At 41.3% G+C, this 12,390-nt stretch overlaps 2 protein-coding genes across 2 annotated transcripts; both read left to right on the top strand.

Annotated features, from left to right (window-relative positions):
* The first annotated feature begins 282 nt into the window (after positions 1 to 282).
* Positions 283 to 8,436, top strand: slc35b1 (solute carrier family 35 member B1). Its single transcript, XM_035180814.2, has 9 exons — positions 283 to 847; positions 1,718 to 1,821; positions 2,194 to 2,324; positions 2,412 to 2,442; positions 3,967 to 4,127; positions 4,279 to 4,405; positions 5,961 to 6,067; positions 7,178 to 7,331; positions 7,750 to 8,436. Exons 1-9 carry the CDS (start codon positions 723 to 725, stop codon positions 7,800 to 7,802), a joined length of 993 nt encoding a protein of 330 aa, XP_035036705.1. The 5' UTR covers positions 283 to 722; the 3' UTR covers positions 7,803 to 8,436.
* A 1,322-nt stretch (positions 8,437 to 9,758) lies between these two features.
* Positions 9,759 to 11,557, top strand: ndufa4a (NDUFA4 mitochondrial complex associated a). The gene is made up of 4 exons (XM_035180815.2): positions 9,759 to 9,917; positions 10,591 to 10,679; positions 10,817 to 10,877; positions 11,261 to 11,557. The coding sequence occupies exons 1-4, from the start codon at positions 9,876 to 9,878 to the stop codon at positions 11,315 to 11,317; spliced, it is 249 nt and encodes an 82-aa protein (XP_035036706.1). The 5' UTR covers positions 9,759 to 9,875; the 3' UTR covers positions 11,318 to 11,557.
* The last annotated feature ends 833 nt before the right edge of the window (positions 11,558 to 12,390 follow it).

The following is a 12,390-nucleotide window of genomic DNA, read 5'->3' as shown; positions in this document are numbered from 1 at the left end:
TAGGACGACAAAAAGGAACGGGACATATTCAAGGAAGGCCCTCACATATTTCTATAGCATTCTTTAAAAATGCCATATCATAAAGCACGATTAAAGTCTCAAGTTTGACAAAAATAATTTGTACTTCTTGTCGTGTTTCTCACGCTGGCTTCACGAAATCACAGTGAACACACAGTAATGCGTGTGAGTTCACGGTTTAATGATTGCTCAATGTAATGGGTCAGGCTTCACTGAGGACACCCTCGGGGTCTTTTCACAAAGCCTTTTACATTACGCGACTTCCTTTTTTTTTTATCTCTAAATATAAGTTTGATTCCTGAATGGAGACGCGGACTGACATCCTCTGACAGTCCGTGTGTACGGAGGGAGTCACACGCTGTTGGTGTTACATGTGTCCCGGAGCAGATAGTCTGCTTCTCAGAGGCAGGACGAGTCCAAATAAACCATAATGACTTGATACCTCTAGAAATCCCACACAGGTCTAGACCGGTGAAGACGGTGTTAGAGCATCGGACAAAACACTCCACTGTGCACCAGAGAGCTTGGTGACATTCATCAGAAAACCACCCAGCTTCTAAAAAACTATCACGGCTAATAGGGGGGAAAACACGAGCGCCATTTCCGGGTTCGTGACATCGGCTATAGTGGAGCGGGACGTCGGTGTGAGGGGCGGCGGAGGAGCAGCGGTGTCGGTTTCCATACCCGGGCTGGTGGAGGACAGCATGGCTGCGGGGAAGGGAGCAGGGAAGCCCGCCTCGCTGTGGGACAACATGCGGATACGCTTCATCGTCTGCTTCATCGGAGTGTTCGTGTGTTACTTTTATTACGGCATATTACAAGAGACCATGTAAGTAACAGTCCCACCTCGATGCAGCTGTTGTGTTCACTGCCGAACTCGATTCACAAACCTGCCAATTTAACGTTTTGAGATTGTAATACGAAAGTGTGCGACATTCTCTTAATTGATGCTTTTACATGTGATGTAGCTGCAGCATTTAAAAACGTGTAGGTCCTCTCTACATCAGGGAATATCTTTGTTACTGTATGAACAAAACAAGCTTTACCTTTCCTATCTTGATCAATACATCATATGCAATATCTATTTTACTGTAAGGACAAAACAAGCTTTACCTTTCCTATCTTGATCAATACATCATATGCAATATCTATTTTACTGTAAGGACCAAACTATCTTTATCCTTCCTATCTTCATCAATACAACTTTAATAATCAGCAATCATATCTGTTGTGGTTCTCTGAACTGTGAGTGTGGCTTAAAACTTAACTGCATAACAACTACTGAGGGAAGACATGCATGGTATGCTTACCCCAAGTCACGAGAGGGGACAGGTCTGGTTTCAAACTGGTTTGTGTGGGAGTAAACAGCCTTTTCACAACCGGAACAATTAACTCATGTTAACTATTTTAATCTAATTACACTGAGGCCAGAGTTGTCTTTTTTGAGAGTTCTAGACTACAACTGAAAACTGACACTAAGCTAGACACCACCCTGAGAAAATATCCCCACCACCCTGTCAGTTGTAATTCAATGCATCACAGCCTCTCCTTTACAGGGGGCCTTTTCACAGCTCTGAGTCTGAAGCTATCCACTCCTCAACCCTCCCTCCTGTCAAGGGGGCAGTGAAGGGTTCAGTTTCAGAGTCGCTGTCTGAGAATTGTTAACATCAACACAATGTTGTTCCTCTGACTTCTCCAGCACCCGAGGGGATTATGGCGAAGGAGAAAAGAAGGAGAAGTTCATATTCGCAAGGACATTGGTCTTCATCCAGTGCATCATCAATTCGCTGTTTGCTAAGATCTGTGAGTATGTACTGTACAAGGGAGACAAACACTCCTTAGAATGACTCTTACCCCCGTCAAGGCCCAACAGTCTCTTAAATTCAACCAAGGTGCATCCATATTGCACACACTCATCGATATTGGTCTCCTTTCCACCAAGATCCACCAAGTATTCCCTGGGTTATCCATGAAAATGTTGAAAAACACCATATCTCTCAATTTTGAAGAAGAAAGTTTCATGGTTTTTTTTACTGACCCATACCACATCCTTCCACCAAGCTTAGTCATTATCTGTTGTGTCGTTTTTGCGTAATCTTTCTCACAAACAAACAGACGGAGGCGAAGATGTTTTTTGGTGTCTTTTATTTAACACATGTTTCTCTTTTTCATTAGTGATCCAGTTTTTTGAGCCTTCAAAACAAGATCACACCAAGAACTGGCTCTATATACTGTGTTCCCTGTCTTATCTTGGAGCCATGGTGTCCAGTAACTCTGCCCTTCAGTATGTTAACTATCCCACACAGGTGAGTCGGCTTTTTGGGGGGAAAGTTCATTGAATTTTGGGGATTTTGTATCGGTACTTCTTGACACTCATCTTTTTCTTGTGATAGGTATTGGGAAAATCCTGCAAGCCCATACCAGGTAAATATGATAATATCACTTTGGGTTATATCTTGCATTCTAACTGTATAGCTGTACCAACATATCGCCTCCTGTCACCTAAACAATGTGCTATTAAATGAATGTCTAGGCTTATGTTTGTGTTTTGTAAAGGAAGAAAATAATTTGATTTCAGTAGAGCACATTTTTCACCAAGGCCCAACTGTCCCCTCATGGAAGCACATTTATATTCACTAGATCATTCATCCAGATCCATGGATTTTTCTATGAAATTAACAGACGCGCTTTCTAACAATGTTAAAGAAAGTGAGAAAAATGATTGGTTCTGCCCCCTGATCCGGATCCACATCAAAATGTCCTGCTGCCTTACAGACTAAAAAACAAACGCAAAGAAAAACATAACCTCCTTGGTGGAGGTAATAATAGTTATGGAGGTTTTCTGGAAGCTGGTGAAAGGAGAACTCCGGCAGCAGCTGATGTCTTATGCAGAAGGTTTTAATGTAGACTTGATGCATCAAAGGGACCAGAAGGTGGAACAATATACAAACGCTAACAGAGTAACATTAGCAACTGTCACCCCCAAGTCTGAAGATGTCTCCCACAGCCTCCCAGTATATCTCCCTCTACTTGTGTCACCCATTCTAATACCACATCTCTTAAAAGGCTAGAATTGCTGTCACTCTCTATGTTACATGAAGGTGTTCGCATCCTTTTGGATAGTTAAGTCTAAATATCCATTCCTAAATCACATTGTGTCCTTACGTCTTGCCACTGGTGTAATACGCAAAAGGTTTAAAGGTGATGCCTCTCTGTCAGGAGCATCTGAGTTAGATATGAAAGTCCCTCGACGTAGATACTACAGTGTACTGTCAGTTGGTCCTTTATCTATAACCTGACCTTGGGTACTGATTAGAGAGAGAAGGGAGTATGTGTGGAACGAGGCAGGCCCCACTCTCCCAATGTTGTACAGATATAATGTGTAATATACATAATATACATAATATATAGTGGCATATATAGTAATGTTTGAGGATGGTCAGAAATTCTTCAACAATAATGAAAATGCATTTCTTCTTGAGGCGTCTTCCTTTCCTCTGTCATAAATGTCGATCTAGAGATAAACCGTGTCATTCTGTACAAATTGTACTTTTGACAGTTGACATGCTTGTTTGTTCCTGCTAACTTAGCAAACTCTGCAAATTTCAGGCTTCTCCATTATGTTTCAATATTGACTTACATAATGTACAAAGTTAAGTTGCTGTGTGTCTATGGCACTTGACACACAATAAATGACCTGGGGGACACAGAGCAAACAGATTCTTTTCACAGCACACAGTTGTTGCAGGGCAGAGTATGTTCTGTTTGTACATGAAGGTTATCTCTTATTATACTCACACACATGTTTTTTTTTTTTTCTCACTGTCCATATGTTCAAGTCTCAGGCCTGACATTGTATCCAGGTTAAGATTAGCTCACACCACATGTATGTAACATTAGTATGCACAGCTTAAAGTGACCAGTCATGTTGGTGTTGTGTTGTTTCAGTGATGATCCTTGGAGTTACGATACTGAGGAAGAAGTACCCGCTGGCTAAGTACCTGTGTGTGCTGCTGATCGTGAGCGGCGTTGCTCTGTTCCTCTACAAACCCAACAAGAGCTCAGCTGTGGCAGATGACCACGCGTTTGGCTTTGGAGAGATTCTGCTGGTGAGACCACATGGCTTTATAGTGCACGCATTTCACTCGTATCACATTTACTGTCATGCTATTCGGATCCATCCCCGTCCCCTCACTGTATCCACGACTACTGTGACATTTCCATGACATTTGTCTCGTGGCGTGTTTTCGTGCGTCACAGCTGGTCTCATTGACATTGGACGGTTTGACTGGTGTGGCCCAGGACCACATGAGGGCTCGCTTCCAGGCGAGTGCCAACCACATGATGCTGAACATCAACATGTGGTCCACCCTGGTGCTGGGACTAGGTGAGTAAGCCGAAGTGTCTCTCCGTCAAACTCTAGTGTAACTGAATATGTGCGAGTTAGAATCAGGAGCATGTGTTTTTTTTATTCCAACCAAACCAGGCTAATCTGACTGACTGGCACAGCCGCAGCCAGACAGGAGAAAACTAATGAGCAAAGTCACCTTGGTGGGATTCAGTGCAGAATTAAACACAAACACTGGTGCAATAAACGTCCTGTTGCAGAGCTTCCCCTTTGGATAAAAGTTTGCATGTGTTGCTTTACCGATTCTGTATGAATGAACCTATAAAACGGTTCAAACTAAAAATCATTTAAACCAATGCAGAGTGTATTCACATTTCACCGGTGTAGTTTAGGTATAATATTACATCATTCTGCCAAGTTTCGTGGTAATCCGTCCAGAGGGTTTTGTGTAATCGTGCTAACAAACAAATAAACAAACGCAGATTAAAACATAACCTCCTTGGTGGATGTAAATATAGTTCAGTGTCTTATTTTATCACTATGCTGGGAAACTTTTCCACTCAGCAAACTACAACTGGTATTTCAGTATTAACAACAGAGTTATAACATGGCTGTCTGAGTGGTGTGGTTTATTTTCAAAAATATATGAAATTATTAGTTAGTGTGGATTTATAACATCACAATAAATCCTTACAAAAGATCCCAGGACCAATAACTGCTATGTAACTAATGACAATTCTAATAATAAGTAAAGGACCCAGACAAAAAGCAATCACCGCTGCGTTAGAGGCTCTTGAAGAAAAGGTGAACACGTCTCTCAGGAGGAAAAACTCAATTAATTCAGTCAAGGCAAAGTTTTTAGCATTATCTTTATGGATAAGGAATTCTGAACCTCAAAGACCTCGGGTCTATATGGAGGCTGCTATAATATGCCTGAGATTAAGGCACATAAAACAAATGTGATATAATGAGGGGCTGTCTGAGGTTAGGCACTAATGGGCTGTGTGATAAAGATCAGAAGGTCAAAGCCAATATGAAAACTGAGGGACTTCTATCATTTTTAAAACAAAATAATTGGCTGTTATCTGCCAGCGTGTTTCCATCCTGCCTGAAAGTCTGCTTTCCACTTTCATAAGTCGTATCACATTAAACAAAATACAGTTCTTGTTTTTCAGGACGTCTCAGATTCAGTTTGAGGTTGTATTAAAATACTTGCAAAAGGTCTTAAGTTTCACTCTGTGAAATCTGCCCATAGCCAGGTGCTCTCCTGCTGCCTTTATTATTATCTGCCCTCCACAGCTTTGAAGTGTATTTCCCAAGATATAAAGGTTCTTATTGCTACTCCCATGATTCCATGACACCCCCACACCAAAGCTTCATCTGACTGCTATTACTGTAGTAGGCCACATGGTGGTGCCATGTGGCCGCATTATAAATTATAAACACTGGTATGAATTTCTCAGGACATCAGTGTCAAGGACAGGGCGACCACGAAGCAACCACGACAGAGGAGACTGAGTTATGTTTTTAAAATGACATTAATTGTATTTTCTTTTCCTGCTCCCGCTGCTTTTTTCTTCCTCTCTGCTCTCAGCTGTGTTGTGGACCGGGGAGATCTGGGATTTCCTGAGTTTCACTGAACGTCACCCCAGCATCTTCTACAATATTCTCCTGTTTGGACTCACCAGTGCTTTAGGGCAGGTGGGTGGAAAAACTGAAGTTGTCAGATATTTTTTTTATCTGTTTATTGGGTCGTTAGGTCTGAAAAGCTGTTTTCTCCGGAGTTCAGTGCATGTCTCAGAGCAGCTTATGGGGGTTTTCAGGAAAAATTCCCCATAAACAATTTTCTGGACATTTCCGGGTGTTTGCTGTTCCCATAAGATGAACACAGCAGGAGACTGTCGTGGTCAGACACGTTAACAACAACAGGAATATGTCCAGAATATTCAAGCGAGGGATGGCATGTGGGTGCAGCATGCTGGATGGAGGACATGGCGTATAAATTCTATGGAAAGCAAAGTGTTTTATATTTACAGAACATTGACACCGGCATCAGCCCTTATTACAAAAAGCTCATGTATCCAATCCTTCCAAGTTGACATCTTTGTTGGCGTCATCTAAATGTATGAATCCTCTTTCATCCTGAGATATCTGTATTTTCCTGCTGTATTCTCCCTTGGGCTCACTCTGACATTTTACAAGGTTACTAGAAGGAAAAGTTATGGAAAATGTCCAGAGCAACCGGCTTGAACGTTTGAGTTCTCACCTACACCGCTCTCAGGACAATTCCTGGCATGTCTTCATTGCATGTCTGAAAGCAGCTTATATATTAATAAGCCAAGCTTTTGTACACAGGCCACACTCGTATCATTTAACATAAGTGATCATTTAACATCTGTTTCTAGGATGGCTGTAATGACCTTTCTGATAAGATAGACAGCCATAACAAACAACATCTGTGTCTCATGCTCAGTTAGTCTCTCTTAGTGATACATGTGTAATTGTGATCTATTGTCTGTGTCATGTGAGGACATCTGGGTTTCAATGCATCTGCAAGGAAAGCCTTCAGAGGTGGGTGGTATTACACGCTGTTAACTTGTATTACTCATCACTCTCCTCCCCAATTCACTGGCCATAAATAAACCGCTTCTGCATAAGACATCTGGGTCTCCCCAACCTATTTTCAGCAGCTCGCTAGATTTCGTTTTTCATTATAGATGTGGTCGGTGTAGTTGCAAGGGGAAATCCAGTAAGACTACCTTCTTCACATTGTGTATTCAAATTACAATCTTTTTTAAAATCCTTTTCCAGACCTTCATCTTTATGACGGTGGTGTACTTCGGGCCTCTGACCTGCTCCATCGTCACCACCACGAGGAAGTTCTTCACAATCCTTGGCTCCGTTCTTCTGTTTGGCAACGTCATGTCTACTATGCAGTGGGTCGGCACCATCCTAGTTTTCCTCGGTGAGAATAAACACCCGATTTCCTCTCGTCTTCACTCAAAAAAATCCCACGTTTTTCTCATTAATTCAGATATTATCGATATAAAAATGGTGGGAGATTATAATATCAATTACTAGCAGAAATGAGGCTGATTCCATCAAGAACTGTAGCAGGAGATAGTTACTGTATGTCTTTATTGTATGAAACTAATCGGTCCAGTTGGGGATTATTCAAGTGTTCCACGCAAACCATTGGGTTGACTGGTAAATTATGTACTGAGAATAGGGAAGCCAGTAAATGTGATGCCGACACAGAGAAGATGCCAGTGCTTGTATTTTTTATGTTTTTATTTCATTTTTTATTCTGTTGGTGTACGGGGTGTTTAACTGCCAAGACTTTCCTTTGCTCCTGTATAACATTTTCCGTTGTCTCACCTTAGGTCTTGGATTTGATGCTAAATTTGGCAAGGGCCCAAAGAAGACGACGCACTAACACATCTGGAACGCAGAGAGAGACAGAAACATTGCAGAAGAAATGCAGACACTTTCGAGCCAGTATCTTTATTTTCTTAAGACATCCAGTATAGGCAAACTGTGCCTATGATATGTTCAAGTACCCTATACGTTTTTTTTACATTAACTGTATTTAAAAGTCGTCTTAGTTTTCACTCCCATATTTCTGTTCTGTTGATTATACTGTAAAGAACGTTTAACTAGGGATCAAGTTCTGACTGAGCTGCCATGAGCACTTAACATTGTGTTTGCACCACAAGCTACGACGGTTTTGTGGAAGAATTTGGACTGGCTGACAGTTGCTCCATTGAGACAAATCTTTTAATGTTTCTGAAACCAGCTCGCCTCCCTCGAATGGAAGTTGAACCAAACAAAGCCTAAGAATTTCAGCATTTAACTTACCACCAAATATGGTTTGATTTACAAATTGTTGCTTGATTATCACATCCTGTTTATTTCTTGGCAAACAATTAGCCAAGTTTCCTGCCATTTATAAATAATGAACGATTGTATGTGGCCTGTTGTGTTATGTCCAATCTTACTATTGAATTGTTTTTACTTTTATTTTCTACAAGTCGAAAATCACTTGCCATAAAAGGGATATTGTGATATAATTTCATTGTCATTTTCTTTTTACTCCATTGGTTCACACCAGTGAGCATTTTTAGGATAAAATAAGGAACTAACATCCATCTTAATAGTATATCTTAAACTCCCTTTTAAAAAATCATATCTGGGAAAAGCAACCATATACATTTACTTCAAAACTACTTAATTACAACTTTGAGTACAAGTATAACTTGTGTATTTCTATTTGGGTACTTAGATTGCAGCTCAGAGGGAAACTTTCTTTCCATTTTACTTATTTGACAACATGAGTTACTTTGCAGGTACAGATTCTTAAGATTTATAAAAGTGCAATATTGTCAAGTGAGCACCATAAAGTAGTTAAGACCTTTACCAGCTTCAGCGTCATTGATGCTCACACGTTAATGCATCAATAATTTTAATGTAATAATTTATGTTCATCTGTAATGGGCCATTGTACATAGTTAATGTAGAAATCAGGAAGAGCTTTATTTTCATTATACTCTGGGACAATGAAATTGTAAGCTCTCTTGTGCAAAGATGCAAAATGCATTTTACTTTTGGCGCTTGAAGTATATCTTGATGCAAATACAACTAGTACTTTTGCTGAAGGAAAGTTGTCTGGAAGCAGGATCTTACTTGATTTATTGACTAATTGCGTTGAGGATTTTTGAATTTATTCCTCTACTGGTGTTGTTGGCTGATAAACGTATTTAAAATAAACACATTGAATTTATAAATGCTAATATTTTCCCACGTAGCTGTATAACTTGTAAAACAGGTGGAGTAAAGATCAGCTCTTTTAGACGTGAGAATAAAAAATGATGAAAGACAACAGCGCCACCTGCTGCAACATTGAGACACACAGTTCAGCCTCTCACTGATCCAAGAGACAGGAGCAGTTAAGTTCATCTTATCTCCACAACATTTATTATGAAATCCAACACTTATATGTATTATTAAGTAAATTTATGTCATGTATACTACAGTAGTTAATACCTGATATAAATGTGGCAACAGTATATGAAACAGGATCGAATACACACAGTACATTCAATATTCTACACATTTATTAATGAGAACAATATAAAAAATGAGCAGTATTTGGATGGATTTTGTTTTGGGTTGAAAGCAGGTGAATAAAGCGACATTAGAAAAACCAAACTATCTGCCAGTATACAATATTTTATGGAAATACAGGCAGAAAATAAAAAGAGCACATTTTGATGAAACCAGGTGAAATTACTCGGTTTTTATACATATAGGGAGTCAAATATACTTCATAAACACCGCATATGAATTAATATGGTATGTTTTTTTGACACTCGCTCAGGCACTATTCGAAGCTTCCTACTTTCTTTCCTTGACCTCTCACATTAAATTACGCACCTTGTCGACGGGACTGGTGGTCTTCCGGTTACTTCTGTACGAACTCCGTTAAATCGGACTCCTCACGCGTTCAAAAATGATCGCCACTATCCGTAAACAGCTGAGCAGCCATCCAGCTGTGAGTAAACTCCACTTGTATTCCTTAAAGATTCGTGTTGGAGGCTTTGCTTCTTCAAGCATCTGTCAATTCTCCAGGCTAACCTAGCTTAGCCTGTTCAGCTAACTTAGCTTCGCTAGACTAGTTAGCGTCGGCTAGCTAGTGCTGCTCCGAGTTTGACCGCTCTGACTTTGACAAATCGTGTAAATCGTGTAGAGATGCTTCGTGTTTACTGCTGGTCTCTCACAGATGTGGATGAATAAACGTTTTCCAGACTTCACACGTGTGTTGACTTTGTGGCAGTTGATGCTTTGGAGTCAAATCAGGTCACGTTTTCGCGATTGAAGTTTAACCAAGGAAGCGCCGCTGTGCTGGAACTAGCAGCTACTAGCTTGACTGGGGGTCGTTAGCGAGCAGTTAGCCGTGCTAGCTGAAGTTCAGCCCGTCAAGAAGCGACGGAAGATACAGAAACAACCACGAGTTTTTAACTTATTTAAAGCAGACTGAGTAGAGTTTGTTTAATTTCCACCACCTTGTGTTCTGTGGGTGACGGTGTATGTGAAAGCAGCATCGCAGTGTTGTTGGTGTCCACAGCCTGTCAGCTGTCTCTCTCTCTGTGCTCACTCGTACAGAGCTGTGCTAATCTGTCCTGAAGTTTAAGAACATTTCTCACCAGCATGTCTGTCACTTCCAGCTCATCCCCCTCTTCATCTTCATCGGTGGAGGAGTCGTCATGTCCATGTCGTACCTGGCTCGTCTTGCTTTGAGAAACCCAGAAGTCAGGTAATGCCTCTCTAAACACATGATCTCGTATTTACCTCCCTTCTTTATTTGAAGATGAGAAGTTGTGTAATATATGAAAATGTCACACTGTCTCTGCGGATTCTGTTTTTAATGTGTGCCTATCTTGTCCTCTGCAGCTGGGATCGCAACAACAACCCAGAGCCCTGGAACAAACTGGGCCCCACTTACCAGTACAAGGTGTGTTTCTCCTAAAGTCCTGTTCCTGCTGAGTGTTACTTTTCCGTGCTGAAGTGGTCACTGAAGGAGTAGTTACACACAGGCAGTTATCTTTAAGGATCGTATATGGATCTTTGCCAGACTTAATGCTGAGCTTTGGATCGTTCCTTCAGTTTGATTAATCAAATTACATAATCTGGTTAACTCTGCCTTGTGGTAATACATCTGGTGAAGTCATTAACTGGTCCCTCTTAAACAACAGTAATAGGAGTTTCTACAAGACACTTGAAATTGAATGATTCTGTAATATGTTGGGGCGTCTTGCTGTGCCAAGTCACCTCAACTTTATTCTTATGTGAAATATCTGGGTTTGGCCTCGAGCTAAAATTTGTTTGTGTTCTCAGTTTGCTGCAGTCGGCATGGACTACAGCAAGCTGAAGAAGGACCGTCCCGATTTCTAAAGGGTCACATCTGCTGGACACAAGGCACAAAGTTGGGATGATCCGCCGCACAGCCCCGTTTTGGACTTTCTCTGGAAACCTTTGGGGATGCAGAGGCTACACCCGCACAATGATTCATATTTAACTTCTTCATTGCATCCCATTGGCTTTTTTTGAAATCTTTTCTCTTGTTTCTCATTGTCAGTCGCTCTCAATAAAGCGAATGAGTCTTTTCTCCTCCATACAGAGAAAAGCGCTTCATTTATTGTGGTTTTATTTGTCGGCACTTATGTTTTCAGTTGCCTTGATCCCGACTCATGTTTTTTTATTTGTAATGTCACAAGTGTGTATCGTGTATTTATTGGCATGGTCCCTCAGTTCACTCTCTGTTTACAGTCCTGCTCTGCTGTTGCTGTTTGGGTTTTGCTTTCACCTCATTTCACCTTCGTCCTGCCGTAACCCAACTGCTGGTGACTTGTGTGCCACACTATTCTTGGCTGCTGTCCAGAACCTTATCGGCATGGCAGGGGCAGACTTTACCCTGGTCACAAGTGAGCAGAAAGCTCCCTCTGGTGGCAGCCTGGAAGCTGCAGAGCAGCGTTAATAGGCTTACTGGTCACCCTGTGCTGCTTCTGCAAAGTTTTACAAGCGCACAGGAGACGCTGTAGTCGTATACTTTAAAAGGAAGACTGAGATAGAACACATCACTCCCTGCAAAGGTTGACTGCTGTTTGCTTTGAAGCAATAACATGTTCACGTGTAGCACAAGGCGGTGGAGCCAGGACTGTGAGGTGGGATATTTGGAGGTGTTTCCCTTTATAGAATGCCATCGCTCTCAGCCAGATGAGTTTGTAAATGTCAACAGGTCGTGCTTTTCCATCTGCAGTTTGGAGAAATGTGACAAGGATGAGCAGCCGACGCAGCGCAGGAAAATGTCAAGGAGACCTTCGTATTTGAATAGAAGCCCACGTCTAAATCTCCCCCCAGTCTCTCCACTGCTGGAACGTGCTGCACGTGTCTCTTTTTTTCTCCTTTTCAGCTGGGGAAATGAAAATTAACTTCTGGCACAGTGTGTGACACTGCTTCATTTTTGG

The sequence above is a fragment of the Hippoglossus stenolepis genome, chromosome 16 (assembly GCF_022539355.2).
Source record: "Hippoglossus stenolepis isolate QCI-W04-F060 chromosome 16, HSTE1.2, whole genome shotgun sequence".
Classification (NCBI taxonomy): domain Eukaryota; kingdom Metazoa; phylum Chordata; class Actinopteri; order Pleuronectiformes; family Pleuronectidae; genus Hippoglossus; species Hippoglossus stenolepis.
The sequence above is the reverse complement of the archived record's forward strand: the minus strand, read 5'-3'. Positions and strand labels throughout refer to the sequence as shown.